Raw genomic sequence first — 19447 nt, forward strand, 5'->3', positions numbered from 1 at the left:
TGTTTTTTAAAAATGTGGTCTAAACTAATGTTTTTAAATACAGTATCTAAACTAATGCTTTTAAATAGAGTATCCACATTTCTTTATACCTCCCCTTTCTATTTAAGTCCAGTTTTCATTATATAACTCAAGAAGTTAAAGAATATTTCTCTGTTAATATTTGGTCCAGTGGTTTTGAAACTGTTTACTTATTATGTATGTATTTCACCAAAACTGCTTTTATTATTAGGTAAGTCAGTAGTAAAAGAACTGACACCAGTAGTTATAAATATTTTACTTTAGAATGTATTGAGAGGCAGATATTTATATTGAAAAATGTTAGTGATGAGTTTACTATTTTATAACTTATTGCTCTGCTGGCCTGTCACCTGTAATAGCATCACTTGTAGTTCTGCTTTCTTCCCCAAATTTTGCAAATCACTGTGATACAACTTAAATAATGTTGACATCTTTTAGCAAAAATAATCTTTCTGCCTGTTTGTCTCAAATTTGGGGATATAATTTAACTCCTAATTAGGAGTGTAGCCATTTTCCCTCCTCTTAGTTTTTATTTTAAGAATTTTTCAACTAAACAAAAGTTGAAAGGATTATGTGATGGACATCTGTATACCCTTTACCTGGTATGACAATTTTAACCTTTTTTCATAATTGCGTTCACCCTCTCCTGGCCCCTCTGCCACCCCCACCACAGCGGTGCCCATGTATATGTACCTAGTTTTAATTATTTTTTCCTTAACAATTTGAAAGCAAGAAACTTTACCCCAAACACTTCAGCCTATATCTCTTAAATAACCACAATACTATTATCACACCTAATGCAATTTAACATTGATATCATAATATATGTTTTATCTCTATATAACAAGCCATCTCTATTTTGTGGCTTAAACCAACAATCATGTATTTTGTTTCATGATTCTGTGCCGTGGTTGAGTGGTTCTTCGTTTGGTCTTATATCAGCAAATTCATGCTGCTTCATTCAGCTGGTAGATGCTTGGAATGGGCTCAGCTGGAATTTGAAAGATTCCTTTCCTTCTTAAGTTTTGACTTACATTTTTGCTTTTGATTCCTTCTCTAATAATCTTATGTTTCTAAAGCTTCATATGAGAGTATCTAATCATAGTCTGTGTTAACTATTTGTCTTTAATATCTTTTAGGAATATCATAATGCATGAAGGCAGCTGGGGCATATCTCATACACGTGTGCCGACAGAATCTCGGCCAGGTCATGTAGCTCTGATAGCTGGGTTTTATGAAGATGTCAGCGCAGTTGCCAAAGGTATTGTGTATTTGGACAATCTTATTAAATGAAACATCTGTCAAATAAATATTAGTCCTTTACCGCTTAATCATGTCACAAAGTGAAGGTATGTTTTGAGATACTTTGGACAAATGTTTTAGCATGCCTTACTGACATGAACACCCACTGGTATTGACTCCAGAATGATGCTTTAGTATTTCATTATCCTGTGTTATTGAAAGAATTTGGGTTGGATGGAAGCATAATTTTCCTAGATATTATTCTTGAAAGTTCAAAAATAATTTTATATTTCATTAAGAAGTAAATTATCTATTGTTAGTTTTTTTAAAATAGTGGTATAATATACATAATATAAAATCTACTATTAGTTTTGCATTTGTTCACTGACTAATTGTTATTATTTGAAGAATAGTTCTTTAGGGGCTTATTGTACCATGTATATATTACTGTTACTGCTTGCTTGCTTTCTGAAGGATGGAAGGAAAATCCTGTAGAATTTGATTCTCTCTTTAATGAAAGTAAATACACATGGAGCTGGGGAAGCCCAGATATCCTGCCTATGTTTGCCAAAGGTAAGAGTTGCTGATTATGTTTCCTCCGATAGTAAATAGGGAATAAGTCAATATGGTAGTTTTCTGTTTTTATATACATACTGTATTTGTTAATTTTTACACATATTTTTACATGTTTAACATTTCTGAAATAGGGATATTTAATTACAGTGATAGATGTGTCTGTTTAATTGGCATTTTTTTTTCCTTCTTAGTTATACTTGAAATATTGGTACATCATACAGTTAGATAGTATTTTGGATTCAATTAAATGGTATATGGCTGTATCACTTAACAGCTATATAATCTTGAGCAATTTATATAATCTCTCTGAGCTTCAATTTCCTTTTTATAAAATGTGATAATATTAGTTTCCGTCTCATAGGTTTATTTTTAGAATTAAATTATGTAATTCATGTGAAATATTTAGCATAGCACTTTTCACATAACTTCATTATAAATGGTGATGTTGAGGTGTGGTTCATTATACTTTGGCAAATCATTTTAAAATTACTGGATATTCATATGAAGATTTAAACATTGGCTGGGCACAGTGGCTCACACCTGTAATCCAGCACTTTGGGAGGCTGAGGCAGGTGGATCACTTGAGCTCCAGAAGTTGGAGACCAGTCTGGGCAACAAGGTGAGACCCACATCTCTACAACAAACAAAAAATTGGCTGAGTGTGGTGGCATGTGCCTGCAGTCCCAACTACTCAGGTGCCTGAGGTGGGAAGAGCACTTGAGAGCCTGGGATGTTGAGGCTGCAGTGAGCCATGATTATGCCACTGCACTGGCAACAGAGCAACACCGTGTCTCAAAAAAAACGGAAGATTTAAGTGCTAAAATGTATAGTTATAATTCCTATTTTAATATATTGAATATGCCATATATTTTGGCATTTAATATAGATGGCATTTAACATACAATTTATTTAAATTGATATTTAATATATTGAATATAGCATGTAGATTTGTTGTTTATATGCATGATTCTGCAAACATTGGGACATCTCTTAATTAGAAAATTCATTTATATTATTTTCTAAAATCAATCGGATGAATTTCATGTCATTAAATGCTTTTAAGTGGAAACAGAATGATTGATCATTTCACTTATCAGAAAGGATTTGTAACATACTTAGTCATGAGTGTAATTAAAATAATGGGAACTATTGAAGATTATTACGTGTCCAGGAAGCAAAATATATATTGAGAATTTTACAGATGATAGTGATAGAACATTATTATACTGGGTGGACCAAAGAGCCCCAAACTGTTTGCCATTTATATATTGCCTTCTTTGGAAAGCAGTTTAGTTTTTTTGGGAGTTGGTGGTGGTAAGGGTAGATTAAGTTGCTATGGCTTATCAAACTAACATTCTTGTTTCTGGCTACAATGGATGAGACAGGACCAATAATTGAATTAGGGATAGTCTAATAGGAACGTTCCATATCTTATGGTAAACAACAAACCCAGTCAGACCTTTTTATCTGGGATGTGGGAAGTAGAATGGCTGAGCTGTGGAATAGGGTCATTAGAGCTGAACTGGTGCAAAAAAGATTGTATTAGTTTATTGTATCTCTTTCTTTTTGTTTTTGTTTTTGTTTTTCTTTTTTTGAGATGGAGTTTTGCCCTTGTTGCCGAGGCTGGAGCACAGTGGAACAATCTCAGCTCACTGCAACCTCCACCTCCTCAGTTCAAGTGATTCTCCTGCCTCAGCCCCCTGAGTAACTGGGATTACAGGCACACATACACCACACACCACATCTATTTTTAATAGAGATGGGGTTTCATCATGTTGGCCAGGCTGGTTTCGAACTCCCGACCTCAGGTGATCCACCTGCCTCAGCCTCCCAAGATACAGGAATTACAGGTGTGAGCCATCACGCTAGTCATATCTCTTTCTTATTACCTGCAAGAGCCTATTAAACTCAGAAATTCACTAAACTGATTAGATTCTTAATACAGTCTTGCAAATGTATGAGATTGTTATATCTGTTGACCCCTTCAAACTCTTTGGCAATAAGCAATATTTATTCTCTTATAAGTTGAGAAAAATACGCCTAGTTTATGAATAAGAGAAGTGAAATATTTGAATTTTCTTCTTATGTTAAGAAGGTTTGTACACCACACATCTTCATCTATTTTAGATTGTAGCATTCTAAGGGGCACACATGTTTTGAATGGTTTAATCCTTAAAGGGAGACAACTATTGTGCTTATTTTTGTTATATTGCTTATTAGAGTTGTGATTTTGTGTGTTAATTAACATATAGTGAATCTGTGAAATTAAAATATGTTATTTTTGAGGACAAAAAGCAATAGAATACATTAAAGTACGTAGCATGGTCCATAGGACATAATATACATAAATGTTAATTATTCCTCCCATTTTTCTCTTCCCCATCATAATGAACAATGCTTTGTGAAAATTCTGGTTACTCACAAAAATCTGTGAATGACTATCTCATACTTTATGATAGTTTAAAAGATTTTGTAAAAAAATGGTTTTTTCCAAATTTCCTTTTCAGGTGCTAGTGGAGACCACGTTTATACATACAGTTATGATGCTAAAAGAGAGGATTTTGGTGCTCAAGATGCAACAAAACTGGATACGTGGGTTTTTGATAATGTTAAGGTTTGTGCTATTGAGTGGTTAATATACAAAAAACATATTTTTATCTGAAGTATTGGAGACTGTATTTCAAGTTTTTTCTGTTTGCATGAGCTTTAAAAGTTTTATATTGTAGCATACTGTTCTGAATTCTAAGATTTAATTATAAAAAATTACACATTCTAAATAAACAAGAGAAGTTTTAAACTTCTTTGTTTCTATTAGTAAAATGAGCCCTAGATTAGGATTTAGGAAACCTGTTTTTCATTTCTAGTTTGTGATTCATCCTGGGTAAATTTTGATCTTTCATTTCCCTTGGAATCATTCTCTTGTAGTAATGGACCATGTGAGATATATGAAAGCCTTTGGGAAAATGCTGTTCAAATATAATACATTTATAATAACAAAGTATATGATTTTTTTAAAAAAAATATACTTTAAAGAAAAATTAGATAAGCAGATTATATAAGCAAAAACAAATTAGCAAATTGATCATAATAAAAATCTATGGTTTATTTAAGTACTAGAGTTTTTTGAACATTTTATAGTGACAATTATCATAGTTTCATGAGGAATACAATATAATTTATATTCTCAAAAATTGTGTGAAAATCTCAATTGTGGACATTGTCTCTCTTCTTTTACCAGTGCATTATTCCTCATCTCCAAATAACAACTCATAATTCATCCATTATAAGAGGCTTTGATTGACACTTCTTTTTTCTAATAGTGTCTTTTGAACTGACTTTGTGGACTTCTCCATGATATAGCCATTTTTGTTTGTAAATGTACTCAGTATATATCTGCCTTTTTCTTTGTATTTGCTTAGCAGAAATTGAGTGCTCTAAAATTCATGGCTAAACCCTATTTTTTTCCAAGGATGTTTTCCCTTGAAATTTTCTTTTTACTTTTAATATATACTTTTGTCAACAGAGAAAACTTTCATCTTAAATAAAATCTCTTTGAGAAAATGATTAGCAAATTATTTTGCTAATCATCACTTCTTAACATAATGTACTAATATTAATATCTGCATGAAAGCCTTTGGCTTCTAATTTTGTATATGTAGCTAAAATCCCTCCAAAATCATGGAATTGATTCCTTGCGAATGTACATACTTAGCTGGTAGCTGGCCTGATTTTCATGTCTTTCTTCCTTTCTTTATTTCAACACTACTAGTCTTGACATGGTAGTGAACAGACAAAAAGATTTGCACATGACTTCTTCGTAAAATATGGTAGATATATATTAATCAAGTTATAATGAAAATATGAAGTCATCAGCATTGGTAAGTGATGTGAAGGAAAAATACAGACCAAAAATGTATCTTCAGAAAATTCTAATCTGGACTGGGTAGTTAGGGGAAGGATAAGAGGTTTGAGATAATCTCAGAACACGTATAGGAGACAAAGCAATGGATAGGGATGGATTGGTATGGAAAGGTATTGCAGGCCAGCAGCACTAGGTAAATCTTGGTCAAGAGTCAGCATAATGGATTTGAGGAAGTGAAAGAAGGGAGGTTAGTGTGGCAGGAGGACTGCCTGGGAGCCAGGTCTCAGAAGAGGCTAGAGAGTGAGTTAAGGGTTTTACTTTTGAACTTCATATCCTGGCTAGAGACTCATGCTTAATTCAAGCCCAACAGTTTCCAGATCCATGCAGTTTTCTACTCACCTGTTTTTGGTAATTGTGGTAAAAAAAATACATATGCAAAATACAGAATTTACTATCTTAAGCATTTTAAGTGTTTGCAGACAGTCCCCAGCTTAACAGTGGTTTAACTTTCGATTCTTTTGACTTTCCACCAGTGCAAAAGCCATACGTATTTAGTATAAAGCATACATTGAGTACCCATACAACCATTTTGTTTTTTACTTTCAGTATAGTATTCAAAAATTACATGAAATAGTAATTATTATCTCACTTATCTCACATTATCAACACTTTATTAAAAAATGGGCTTTATGTTAGATGATTTTGCCCAACCGTAGGCTAATGTAAATGTTTTGAGCATGTTGAAGGTAGTGTAAACCAAAAATAAAATTCTAAGCACCACCCCCCCCAAGCATCTCAATGAACTTTCTCAGCCAGGGCGCTTTTAAAAGCTTTAAAAATGTAACCTGAGAGGCTGATTCAGGTCATGAGGGGAGGTGGGTGTCGGACATGCCTCATTATACCTCTCTGGCATTAACCTCAACACAGACCTTAAAGTCTAATAAGAAACATTTTACAACCTGTTCTCTCTGAAACCTACTATCTGAAGGGTCCCTCTGCAAATAAGAACTTTGGATTCCACCATCTCTTATCTTAACCCAGGCATTCCTTTGTTTTGATCCCAAGTCTTTAGAGAAACTCAACCAATTGCCAACCAGAAATTTTTAAATTTCCCCCCAATCCCCACTTTGAGTTGTCCCACCTTTCTGAACCAAACCAATGTATTTCTTAAATATATTTGGTTGAAGTCTCATGTCTCCCCAAAATGTATAAAACCAAGCTACACCCCAACCACCTTGAGCACATATTCTCAGGATCTCCTGAGTGCTGTGTCATGGGCCATGGTCACTCATATTTGGCTCAGAATAAATCTCTTCAAATATTTTATAGAGTTTGACTCTTCGTGGACAGTAGGCCAGACTAAGCTATGATGTTTGGTAGGTTAGGTATGTTACTGGCAGAAGGTATCTGAATTACTGGCAACAAATCCATAAGGATCTGCAGCAACCTCAATTCTTACCTCCCCAGAAGAAAAACTTTGACTGGGGCCATAAGGCAGAAGAAGAGACCAAGGCAGGAGTGGAATTTTATTTATAAAAGCTTTAGAACAGGAAAGAATGGGAAGTATGCCTAGAAGTGAGCACCGAGGTCAAGTGCAGTGTTTAATCTTGATCCTAGGATTTTATAGGCTGGCCCTTTCCATGATTCTTCCCGTAGGGTGGGGCGCCTGCATGCGCAGTGCCCTCCTTAACGTTGGAAGGTGAGCATGCAGTGTATTTAGAAAGTTGTACACATACCCATCCGAGGCTTTCTTTCCTTTTCTGGTGGAGTGCCCCCTGACGGGCATACTTCACCATTTGGTCTCTTAATGCACATGCCCAGGAATGCATCTCTCTGGTGCTTGCATTCAGTTAACACTTTAGTGCGGCAAGTATGGACCATCAGGAAATGGCCTCTCCCTGGTGCCAGCTGCCAATCTACTACTTTTAGAGAGGCAGTGTGATAATTGCTGAATCATCACCTGACATTCCTGGTGGGTTAGGGAAGACCCCTCTCTTGTCCCACTCATGCCTGTCTAACTACCTGTAACAGGTATATTACATGCATTTTTGACTTACAATAGTTTCAATTTAGGATGGGTTTATTGGGATATAACCCCATTGTAAGTGAGGAGCATCTGTAATTTAGTAATGTTAAGTATATTCATGGTGTTGTGCAACTGATCTCTAGACTATTTCATCTCGCAAAACAAACTCTGTACCCATTAAACAGTAATTCTGGCCGGGCGCAGTGGCTCATGTCTGTAATCCCAGCACTTTGGGAGGCCAAGGTGGGTGAATCACGAGGTCAAGAGATTGAGACCATCCTGGCCAACATGGTAAAACTCTTTCTCTACTAAAAATACAAAAATTAGCCAGGCGTGGTGGCACATGCCTGTAGTCCCAGCTACTCGGGAGGCTGAGGCAGGAGAATCGCTTGAACCCGGGAGGCGGAAGTTGCAGTGAGCCGAGATCGTGCCACTGCACTCCAGCCTGGCGACAGAGTGAGACTCCGTCTCAAAACAAACAAACAAACAAAACTATTCATTTCCCCCTCCCCCAACCCCTGGCAACCACCATTCTACTTTCTATTTCTATGCATTTGACTACTCTAGGCACCTTATATCATAAGTGGTATCATACAGTCTATGTCTTTTTGTGATTGGCTTATTTCACTTAGTATAATGGCCTCAAAGGTTCACCTGGGTTGAATCTATTCACTTTAAAAATCTCAGTTCGTGCATCATCTTCTCTATTATGTCTTCTGTGACTTCTCTTTGCTTTACCCTATTTCCACTTTGACTTAGATAACCCTCCTCTGTATTCCCTTAATACTTTATTGTGCTATACTATAACTGTTCACACACTGACATATTCCCCTTCAATATACATCTTATTGGCAGAGATACTGACTTTTTCACACTGTTAACTTTAAACCCCTATCAGAGGCTGGGCGCAGTGGCTCACGCCTGTAATCCCCAGCACTTCGGGAGGCCAAGGTGGATGGATCACTTGAGGCCAGGAGTTTGAGACCAGCCTACCCAACATGGTGATACACTGTCTCTACTAAAAATACAAAAAAATTAGCCGAGCATGGTGGTGCATGCCTGTAATCCCAGCTACTCGGGAGGCTGAGGCACAAGAATCGCTTGAACCCAGGAGGTAGAGGTTGCAGTGAGCCAAGATTGTGCCGCTGCACTCCAGCCTGGGCTGGGTGATAGAGACTCTGTCTCAAACAACAACAACAACAAAACAACAATAACAACAACAACAACAATTCCCCTATCAGGGAATTGTTTGGTACATGAATAAGTATACTAACTTAGATTAGATCATACCTGTGTAAAAGGGAAGAAAATAAAAGTTTACTTCTATCTTAACTAAAGATAATGCCAGCAGTAGGCAGCTGAGCATTGATGCAGTCCAGGGTGCTATATTGGCTCCACAGTGTCATTGACACTCAGTCTCCTGAAGTCTTCCTCTAACCTCAGGGCATGAGTTTTATCTTCAAGGTTATGTCATGACTCAAGATACCCTTGGAGTTCCTGCCCTTATGTTAGTGTTTTAGGTCAACAATATGAAGAAGAAAAAAGGATCTTTCCTACTGAATTATATTTATTTCAAAGAGCCTTAGATCCACATAGCTTTAAGACTGAAATATTTGACTTAAATCTTATTGGCCAAAACCACAAAGGCACATCTAGCTGCAAGAAAGGATAGGATGAGCACATCTAGCTCCAAGAAAGGATTATGTAGCTGAATATATTGTACCAGCCATAGAACAAATTATAGATATAATTCAAGTCATTTGCTCAGTTTTTTGTTTTGTTCAATTATGTGTTTAACTTTTAATTCTTTTCTCTTAAAGAACTTATCATTTTTATCTAGTTTTTAAATTTTCTTAGGGGTTAATTAGAATGTATATGAAAGTTAGGGGGCAGTTTTATACTTTTGAGACAGATGATAGCAGGTTACATATTATATTATTTCTATTCTTGAATAGCTAGTTCTCTAATTGCACCATTTGTATTTTTTAACATAGTAATGAAGAATTATTTGAAAAAAATACTTAAATACTTCAGACTTTTGTTGAAAAATTAAACATCTCTTGTTAAAAGTTAACATCTTCTACAGTTAAAGGCATTTATGTGAACAACAAAGATGTATCTTAGATAGCCTGTTAACTTATTTTAAAATAATTTAAAAGTAGTCTTCATAGTTTTTAACCCATGTTCATGCATATATGAATACAGGATGAATCATTTGCCTGAGAAGGGTTTATGAATCTAGTTTATCATTATTAAATTAGCATAATAATCTTCAAATTTTATTGTTATTAATTATTCCCAGCCTCACCCTGCCAAGTGGCATTTTATGAATTTGATGCTTTTCTGTTACATGATTTGAAGAACACATTCTAGTTGGGGCAAAGGAAGTAATGAGGAGGCTATTTGCAATGTTCTAAATTGGAGATTACGATTGGACTAGGTTGGTAGTACACAGGACAATGAGAAGTCGTCCAGTTCTGAAATATTTAAAAATAATAAATGATTCTTAAACTGATAACACTATTACTATTATATTTTTGGCTCTTGCCAAAATATGTCTTCAATCTGCTGTATTTTATTAAGTTAGATGTGAGATTAACAACATTATGAGATCTCTATGAAATTATGATCCCCTTTCTAACACCTTTTTTTGGCCGCCTTATAACAAACAGCTAATTCATTGAACATAGATGTCTGAGCTGATAGCAAAGACGTTGTGTTGGTAGGTCACAGATTTAAATAACATGAGATAATTTAATTTTGTACTTATGCATAAATTTAAATGTTTTCATCAGTATTACTTTTAAAATAAAACAAATGAACTAAATATTTTTAACTCATTTGTTATATGTAGGACTTCTTTCGTCATGCCAGGAACAACCAGTCTTTGTTTTCTAAAATAAATGAAGAGAAAATAGTTTTTTTCTTACATTTATTAGGAATAGATACAAATGGACATGCTCATCGGCCATCCTCGAGGTAATTTAATGCATGCTATGTTTAATTGTATTTTTTAGGGGAAACATCTATTCTATTGAACTTTTAAATTATTATAATGTTTCCTTTGGAATTATAACAACAGAGCTAATATTTTAAATAACTACTGTAATGTATATTAAGTTCTTGACCCTATATGAGATTTCTGATGTAGTGGTTTAAATCATATGTGCTGTATCCAGATGACACATTAATATAAGTAAAATATATCCTGTACATATTCCATAGTCTTCGTTTACTGAAGCAGAGAAAAAAATGATCTAAAATATCTATATATTTTAGAAATATTTTCAGTGAATCTTGAAAATAAAAGCATTCTATGGTATTAACTTTTATATCACCAAAAGATGTAATTATCCCTGTGTATTCGGTTTAATTAGTATTGTATCTAGCATATAAATTGTATAAATTTTTGCATACCATAATTCAGTAACACTCCTTATATATAACGGCAAAGATTTTTCTCACTTTTGAAGACCACAGGTAAAAGGAAGATACCATGTTATACTCTTATTTCTTATTTCGCATTTGGTTTAGATTAGCCTAACAGTAGCTGTAAAGCCTATTGGGTTAGCTACCAGTAATGAATACCTCACAATCCCCTTCTTAAATGTGAGGCACTGTTGTAATTGCTGGAATATTCGTATCGAAAGAACCTTGTTCAGTTGTATGGCAATCTCAAATATAATGTGTTCAGAGTGTGCTATTATATTTTATATCACAAGCACTTTAGGGAATGAAAATATTCTATACTTGAAATGATACTTTTAGTGTGGCCAGAAGAGTATAGTTTATGTAGTGAGAGTGAGAGACATGAAAGTCATCTATCTCATTTAGGACCTAAATGGGTTTATTAAAATATATTTGTTAATCAGTCCCCTTTTAAATCATTTTTTGAAAACTATTTTGGGTTATTTTGCTTCATTAAAAGGAGAAAAAAAATTATTTCAACAATCTAGAGTGCTCTGATTTTAAAATATTAAAGATGAAATCTAAAAGCATTTCAGAAGTTACTGATTTTGAATGTAATAAATCCACATTGAATACGTTTGATTTCTCCAAATTAATTTAATTTGTTCCTCTGTTTCTTTATACATAGAGACTACAAGGATAATATTAAAAAAGTTGATGATGGAGTTAAAGAAATCGTGTCTATGTTTAACCATTTCTATGGAAATGATGGGAAAACAACATTTATCTTTACCTCTGACCATGGAATGACAGACTGGGGTTAGTGTGTCTTTAATTGATATGTACCTTACAATTAGAGTAGTGATAAATGTAGCCGGCAAATATTTTATGATGTTGAGAGGATTAGATGTCTTGGTATATACAAAGTGTCTAGCACATAATTTTGTGCTTAAAATGTTAGCCTAAAAAACAACTGATCTTATATAAAAAATATTTTCTCTAACTAAAAACCGAATATGTTCTCATTTACAAATGAGAAACTAGAGGAAAGTGGAGAAGAAAATAAAAAGTAACTATTATTTATCTACAGAGAATTAAGTGTATATGTTGGCAGAGGGAGTGGTGTTAAGATGGTATTACTGAGGGACCGATGGCTGCTGAAATTCTGTCCCGGATAAGCCTGTGCACCCTATAAGATTCCCAAGGCAAATGCAATGTGTGCACAGAGAACAAAATAAAGCAAAGACGAAATTTGTCCCCAAATCACAATATGGATTTCTAGTGATTTGAATTCCACTTTATAAAGGGCTTCTCTTGGCTCTACCTGCCAGAGTGGCCTGGAAGAAAAAGATTAAGAGATCTTGCCATCTTCTCCAGAACAGACAAGTCTCTACTGCTAGCCCCAAGCTTGGGTGGTTACTGCCCAAGGGAGCTCTCTGTTTTTCCTGTCTGCAGTGCTACTCTGGCAGCAGCAACACTTCTTCCGTGTCTTATTGTTATTATTTCTATTCTTTCAAACATAGTTACTCAGCAGGCATTCTGGTTTTTTGTTTTAGTTTTTGCCTGTTTGTTGTTGTTTCTCTAACTTGCTTTATAGGAATATTGCCAAACTAATTGTCATAAAAGGTTGTAACCATTTGGCAATGTAGTCACTATAATTAACTATATATGGATCAACTCTTCAAAACAAACTATTTAAAAAATATTTAGTTGTAAGTTAGTTGTTCTATATTTGTCTTATTATTCTTGGTATCTTATTTGTAGGTTCCCATGGGGCTGGTCATCCTTCAGAGACTTTAACTCCTTTAGTCACTTGGGGAGCTGGAATCAATTATCCCCAAAGAGTATCAGCTCAACAATTTGATGATTCATTTTTGAAAGGTACAAGCATTTCTTTACTGTGTTTATAAATACAGCCTCTTAAAATAAGGACAAAGTTTAATTTTTTAAGAAATCACTTTTCAAATTTTAGTTGTAAATCCCTCATTTTGACATTTGTGCCATTACTGTTTCTATGCAAACACTACAAGGGATTGTTGGTTTTTCTCTTCTCAAAGAGCCATTTGTTGAACCCTTCCCAGCACACCACTGCTAATAACTAGACCTTTCTGAATGTCTCAACTGATAAACTGAACTTTCGATGTTCTTTTATTAATTTATTAATTAATTTGAATGTGAGGTAGAGTAAATAAAAATTAAATAAGAGGAAATTTAAGGTTTCATAGAGGTAAATTATCAGTTTGATTGAGATTTTTCAACTCAAGCAAAGTACATACTATCAGTTATAAAATCACACTACCTACAAGATATCTCTATTAGTTAAAAAGCAAGAGGTAGTACTGAGCTATTTCAACCCTAGGCCCTAATGAAGACAGAAGAGCACAATGAATAAGGCACTCAATAGCATGTCTTCAGTAAGTAATGGTGCATTTTTCAGCGGGCGATTTCTTATATGTTTGTAAGTGCTGATGGAGAGCATCATGCCAAATCACAGGTCCACAGAGGAGACATTGACAAAGGGCCAGAACAGTGCAACCAGTACACTGTCATTATTATTTCCAGATTTATTTAGGTATGAAAGAAAAAGAAGCTAGAGGACTCTTTTTTTCATCTACTGTATATCTTTGAGATAGCCCCTGCTTTCTCAGAACTTAACGTTCCAGTAGGAGAATTAAAGCAATTATAAACAAAACTTACACATTATGATAATTTTATGAAGAAAATCAGGGTGATATGATAAAAGAGGAGGTAGGACCAGGCTCCTTTCTCCACCCTGTCCCCCACAGTTTCTTTAGAGACAGGTTCTTGCTGTGTCTCTAAAGGAATGGAATGGGCTGGAATGTAGTTACTGTTAACAGGTTCACAGGCCAATCGTAGCTCACTACAGACTGGAACTCCTGGGCTCAAGCAATCTTCCTGCCCCAGCCTCCCAAGTAGCTGGAACCACAGGTGTGTACCATGCCTGACTCAGTTTCCCATGTTTTTATTAAGATATTTAGCAAAGGAGGCAAAATGCGTTAGTTTTAAATGTATAGCTTTATGAATTTTACCTGCATATATATGTACCACGTAATCTCCACCCAGATTCGCCATACATTTGCAGTACCCTAGAAGTTTCCCTTATGGAGCAGGATACATTTTATAGAGTGGGCTAATAGTACGTCTCTTCACAGTTAGGATAAGAGGGAGCCATTCATATGAAGGTTAGGGCAGGAATGTTGCAGGCAGAGGGAATAGCAAATGACGAGGCAAAAAATACAAAGAGCTTAGCTTGTTCGAGGAACAGAATTGGAAGGCTGATGTGGCTGAGCACTGTCAGCTAGGAGCAGAGTATAATGAGTTGAGAGGTTGGAGATCATTTGATGCACCAAAGCCTGGATAAGGAGAGCATGAAGTATGTTCTGAGTGCAGTGCTCTATTGTTAAAACCTGTTAGAGCATTGCCAACATTCCAGTTTGCCATAGGAGCTATCTTTCTGACTGCTCTGTGATAAATGGATTGGATTGGATCAAAATAGAAAGTAGGGTAAATAGTATGTTTGTATTTATGAGATTTAACTTTATTTTGGCATTTGATTTCTCACTGAATTGATGTTTTAGAATCACATGATTTCAAGAATTGTCACAAAATAAATGCATTTTTTCTCATATGAATATTAAATATACATTTTAGAGAGAAGGAATGTGCACTTTTTCATCAACTGATTATTGTGAATTTTTGGCAGTTGACTAGTAGAGTCAGAAACATATTTTTAAACCTTAATTAGCTTATTGAATGAAATTTTATTATACAATATCTTATAACTCTTTTGGCAGTATATCCTAAAGCCATTAAATCAAAACTTGGTCTCTCATAATCACTTGTTTCGATTTCTGTTTGATGCAATTTCTGAATTTATGTGTAGCAAAATGGAAGAATAAGCCTATCTTTGAAGGCAATTTTTAATAATAACTCAATATCCTATGTTAACATTTGTGATTAGTGACTACAGGAATATCACAACTACAGTTTTAAGTGTTTTGGGAGCAACTGCCATCACAGAAAAAAAGAGAAGCTTGAATTAATTAACTTCCTATCAATTGCCTTAATAACTCTCTCGAACAGGATTGTAATGAGTTTTCAATGCTGACAGTTGTTACTATTGTGCTTTTTCACTTCCATCTTTCCTTCCTCAGCCTCTGATATTTTGAAACAATTATCTCCCAAAGAGCATTTAAGAAGCTTAATAAATCATCACAGGAAACACCAAATATTTACTTTTAAAAAAATTATTTAAAAAAATATACCTTTGCCTTTAAGCATGATTTTTATTCATACTTGGCTTAAAATAGACATTTCTAATACCTATGTTTTCCATAAGTATTGGGCACTCCTAAAAATCAAATGATTTATTCTTTTTTAAATCTTAACATCAGATCTTGTGTCTGATTTTATCTTTCAGAGTGGAGATTGGAGAACTGGAAGAGGCTAGATGTCAATCAGGTATCCATTTTGATTTTATTACATTCAAATTTAATTTTATCTTCTATAAGGAGGTTAGTCAAAAACTACAAAAAATAGATAATATTGACAAATTCTTTTTCAAAACATTTCAGTTACTAAGGGGAATTCTTTTAGTGCATATATTTTAACTCAACTAATCTCTCTTGTGGCAAAACAAACAAAACTTCAAGTGAAAATAAAAGACTTTTTCCAAATAACACTAGATAATTATTTGTTATGTAAATTGAAGTTCACATGCCTGTTAAATTTCTGTGATTGCTTTTCATGATTGTATTGCTTAATTTAAGCACAGATCTATTAAAATTCCTGTTATGGGTTTCTTTCCTATAGTATATCAGTTACATTTTCTTTTTGTTAACACATATTTTACCTTTACTTCTAACCAGCAACCTTACAAATGCAATGGGAAAAAAGTGATGAGATTATAAATTACTCAGCTAGAAACCTTCTGTTAGAGGAAAATGTATAGCCAGTCTGACTAGTAGCATTGTCTGTAAATATGAAGCACATAATTGTCATTGTTAAAAACATGCTACTTTAATAGCCATTTTCACTATTTATAGAAGGTATAGCGTCATTGGAATATGGCTTCCAAAGTGGCAGGAGTATCTTGCCTTCCAGGTCACCACACAAGCTGAGATTACTTACTGTGGTGGACAAACCAAGGTCTAGGGTCTCACTTTCAGACCTGTGGTTGTAGAAACTTGTTTCTTCCCAGCATAATAAGAATAGTCTTCTCCCAGGATAGATGCATACTACCCAAGTAAATGAACATGAACATATTAAGTCAGAATAGCAATTTATTAATTTGCAATTAAAAATCACTGTCAAAAAGACAGGAATAACTTGAAGATCACAAAACAAGAACATCTCTTATTCATAGCCAGACCAGATCATAATCAGCAATTGAACATAGATTCAGTTACTGCTCTCTGAATTGTCAGTCTGTTGGCGAACATTCCTGCTTCAGATCTCCATCAAATGAGAATCTCTTCTTCTATTCATTCCTTCTACTAACACTGTGATGTGTCTGTGGTGTGTTTCAACTTTGTACTAAGTGTAAGTATTTAGTGGTGAGTAAAGGCAGACTTAATCCCTGTCCTGGGAAATTTATACCTTAGGGGTAAGAACAGATACTCATCAGTCTGTACAAATACATGTAAACTTGAAGCTGTGGTAACTACTACAAAAGAGATTTGTGCAGCAGTGAGACTGTAGAGTGGATGTATGTGATAGACTGTGGTCAGCAAAGTCTTCCTGAGAAGTCGAGGATTGAGCTAAGATTCATGAATAAGCAGGAATTAGCAGGCCAAGGCAGTAGGAGGAGGGCTTTTCAGGCAGAGGAAATGCATACACTAAGTTCTGGTGAGGGGTTACACGGTGTATTAAAGGGTCTTGAAGAAAGCCGTTATACCGCAATAGAAGCCATGGGGTGGTGTGAGGCAGAAGAAGGGAGGCACAGACCCTTCAGGGTCTCATGGGCCTTGTGAACTTAATTCTGAAAGTTCAAAGAATCCTTGAAGAGTTTGAAGCCTAGAGAGTGACACGATGTGGTTTTTTGTGTGTGGAAGAATCCCCCTGGCTGCAGTGTAGAGAAGAGATTAGAGGTGGCTGACAGTGGATTCTGAGGGAAAAGGAAAAGGCGACTAGAAAGACTTTGGAGATTTCCAGTTTTCTGCAGGATGGTACCTGGAGGACAGTCTAAATAGTAGCAAGTGAGAAAGATTGAGAGCCTGGGAACAAACTTGATGAATTCCAACTTTAAGTGAGGGAGTAGTGAAGGTATCTGAAAAGGAGGAGCCAGTGAGAGAGAAGAAACTCAGCTGTGTAGTGTTGAGGCCAAGAAAGGAGTGGCCTATGCCATACTGCTGAAAGGTCTAGTAATGCCAGCAACACTTGTAGCTATCATTATCACAGGCTTATTATGTGCCAAGTACTTTATAAGTTTTATCTCATTTAATCCTGTCATACCTCTTTAAGGGAAAAACTTGTATTTATTTTTTTAACTGATAAAGAAATCGAGCAATTGGAGGGTTAAAAAACCTGCCTGAAAATTTGAAGCTGGGCGTTCTCAATTCCGAGTACTTCATTGCCTGAAAAATTATAAGGACTTATATAAACATAGTCAATTAGATTTAGAAAATGGGTGGTTAGCTCTCTTAGAGAGAGCAGTCTATGGAATGATAAAAGGTCAGAGTGAGCCACAGTGGGCAGAAGAGTGATGGGAAGGTGAGGAAGTGAAGATAGAAAAAAGATGAACAAGTCTTCTGAGAAAATGACCTTGAAGAGGAGATATCCAAAATGGTATTTGGGATCTTTTGACTAAAGAGCCTCTTCTCTGGTTTATGTCTTTTCTGGACATCACTGGCTGGTCAAACCTCCTTCTGATACTTTGTTTTTCTGGTTAATAGATACATTTCTCCAGTTAAAGTCTACTCTTGATATTCATTTTATGTCTAAATAAGGCACCCTTGTATAATACTGAAAAACTGTTACATAAAATGGTCAAATTCTTAGCTAATAGGATAAGTGATTTTTTGTTTTAGTATGTTTTACATTTAGGGCTTTTACTGGTTTCTTTTCAAATTTTTTTAATAGGTTCATATACGTCTAGCAAATGACACTTTTAGAGATTAATATCTTTTTGTATTAAATACATGTTTGAAGGTAACTGATTATAACAAATATCATGGTTATATTCCAAAATATGGTTGTATTACATTGTTTAATTTCTTTGTTGATGTCCATAGACTTCTTAGAATTGAGCTTTTTTATTTGTAGGCTGATATTGCACCATTGATGACTTCCCTTATTGGAGTTCCCTTTCCTCTTAACTCAGTGGTAAGGAATAAAATTTTATTATCAACTCTCAGTATAAAAAAAACAGTAAAATTTACTCTTTTTAATGTGTTTCTGAATAATCTAGGAGTCTTTTTTTTGTTTTTTTTTTTTTGATTTTTAGATGGAGTCTTGCTGTGTTGCCCAGGCTGGTCTTGAACTTCTGGGCTCAAGCAGTCCTCCCATCTCAGCCTCCCAAGTGTCTGGGGTTACAGGCATGCACTACTGCTTCCAGATTATGTGATCTTTGATTACATTTAAAACTATATATTCCTGTATATTTATTTCTAAATATGCAGTACCTCGTAATTGCTTGTGTATTATATTCTATAACATGGAACATGAACCAAGTAGCTTTTCTTTAAATACTTTAATTTTCTAAAATGTGTATGATTTATATCTTTGTATTCTGGTTATAAGTGATAGAAATGTGTAAGTAATTTTTTTATTACAAGCAGCAAAAACTGACCTCGTTTAAAGGGAAGTTATTGAAAAGATATTGGTGATTTGCTGAAACAAAGTGGTGCTTGAAAACCAGGCTTGGAATAACCTGGAACCAGGATATCTGGAGACTTGGAAGAAGGAACCACAGCCATGATCTCATGGCAGAGCTGTTCTCAGGGCACTGACATGAGGGTAGAGTAGCATTATACCTTAGTTTCTATCCCTTGACTATCAGGAGTCAAATTCCAGATGGTCTAGCCTGGGTTGTAATCAGCAGGTCCCTGGATTAGAAACCTAACATGCTGTATCTAATGGGCAAGATTTCTCTACAGAAAATAGTAATGCTGTTAAGAATGGGCCCTGGATACCGAAATGCCGAAAATAACTATTTCAACCAGCCACTCTTATTAGCTCTTCAAAATCAAATGTACTCTTAAAAAATAATGTTATTTAACCCAGAATGCTGAGTAATATGACCCCAACAGTCAGTGTTTGTGTATATGTATAATGAAACAAAAGTTTAACAGAAT

At 34.9% G+C, this 19447-nt stretch overlaps 1 protein-coding gene across 9 annotated transcripts in view; it reads left to right on the forward strand.

Annotated features, from left to right (window-relative positions):
* The window catches only part of PIGN (phosphatidylinositol glycan anchor biosynthesis class N), a 199520-nt gene that overhangs the window by 27033 nt on the left and 153040 nt on the right, over positions 1 to 19447 (forward strand). For all 9 annotated transcript variants that reach the window (XM_037987973.2, XM_073006256.1, XM_037987971.2 and 6 more), the window contains 8 exons: positions 1158 to 1279; positions 1735 to 1833; positions 4344 to 4450; positions 10579 to 10703; positions 11821 to 11951; positions 12897 to 13013; positions 15574 to 15614; positions 18417 to 18476. In XM_037987973.2, coding sequence (XP_037843901.2) covers positions 1158 to 1279; positions 1735 to 1833; positions 4344 to 4450; positions 10579 to 10703; positions 11821 to 11951; positions 12897 to 13013; positions 15574 to 15614; positions 18417 to 18476 — 802 coding nt within the window. The remainder of the gene's footprint in view (positions 1 to 1157; positions 1280 to 1734; positions 1834 to 4343; positions 4451 to 10578; positions 10704 to 11820; positions 11952 to 12896; positions 13014 to 15573; positions 15615 to 18416; positions 18477 to 19447) is intronic.

Source organism: Chlorocebus sabaeus, chromosome 18, assembly GCF_047675955.1.
Source record: "Chlorocebus sabaeus isolate Y175 chromosome 18, mChlSab1.0.hap1, whole genome shotgun sequence".
In the NCBI taxonomy this organism is placed as follows: domain Eukaryota; kingdom Metazoa; phylum Chordata; class Mammalia; order Primates; family Cercopithecidae; genus Chlorocebus; species Chlorocebus sabaeus.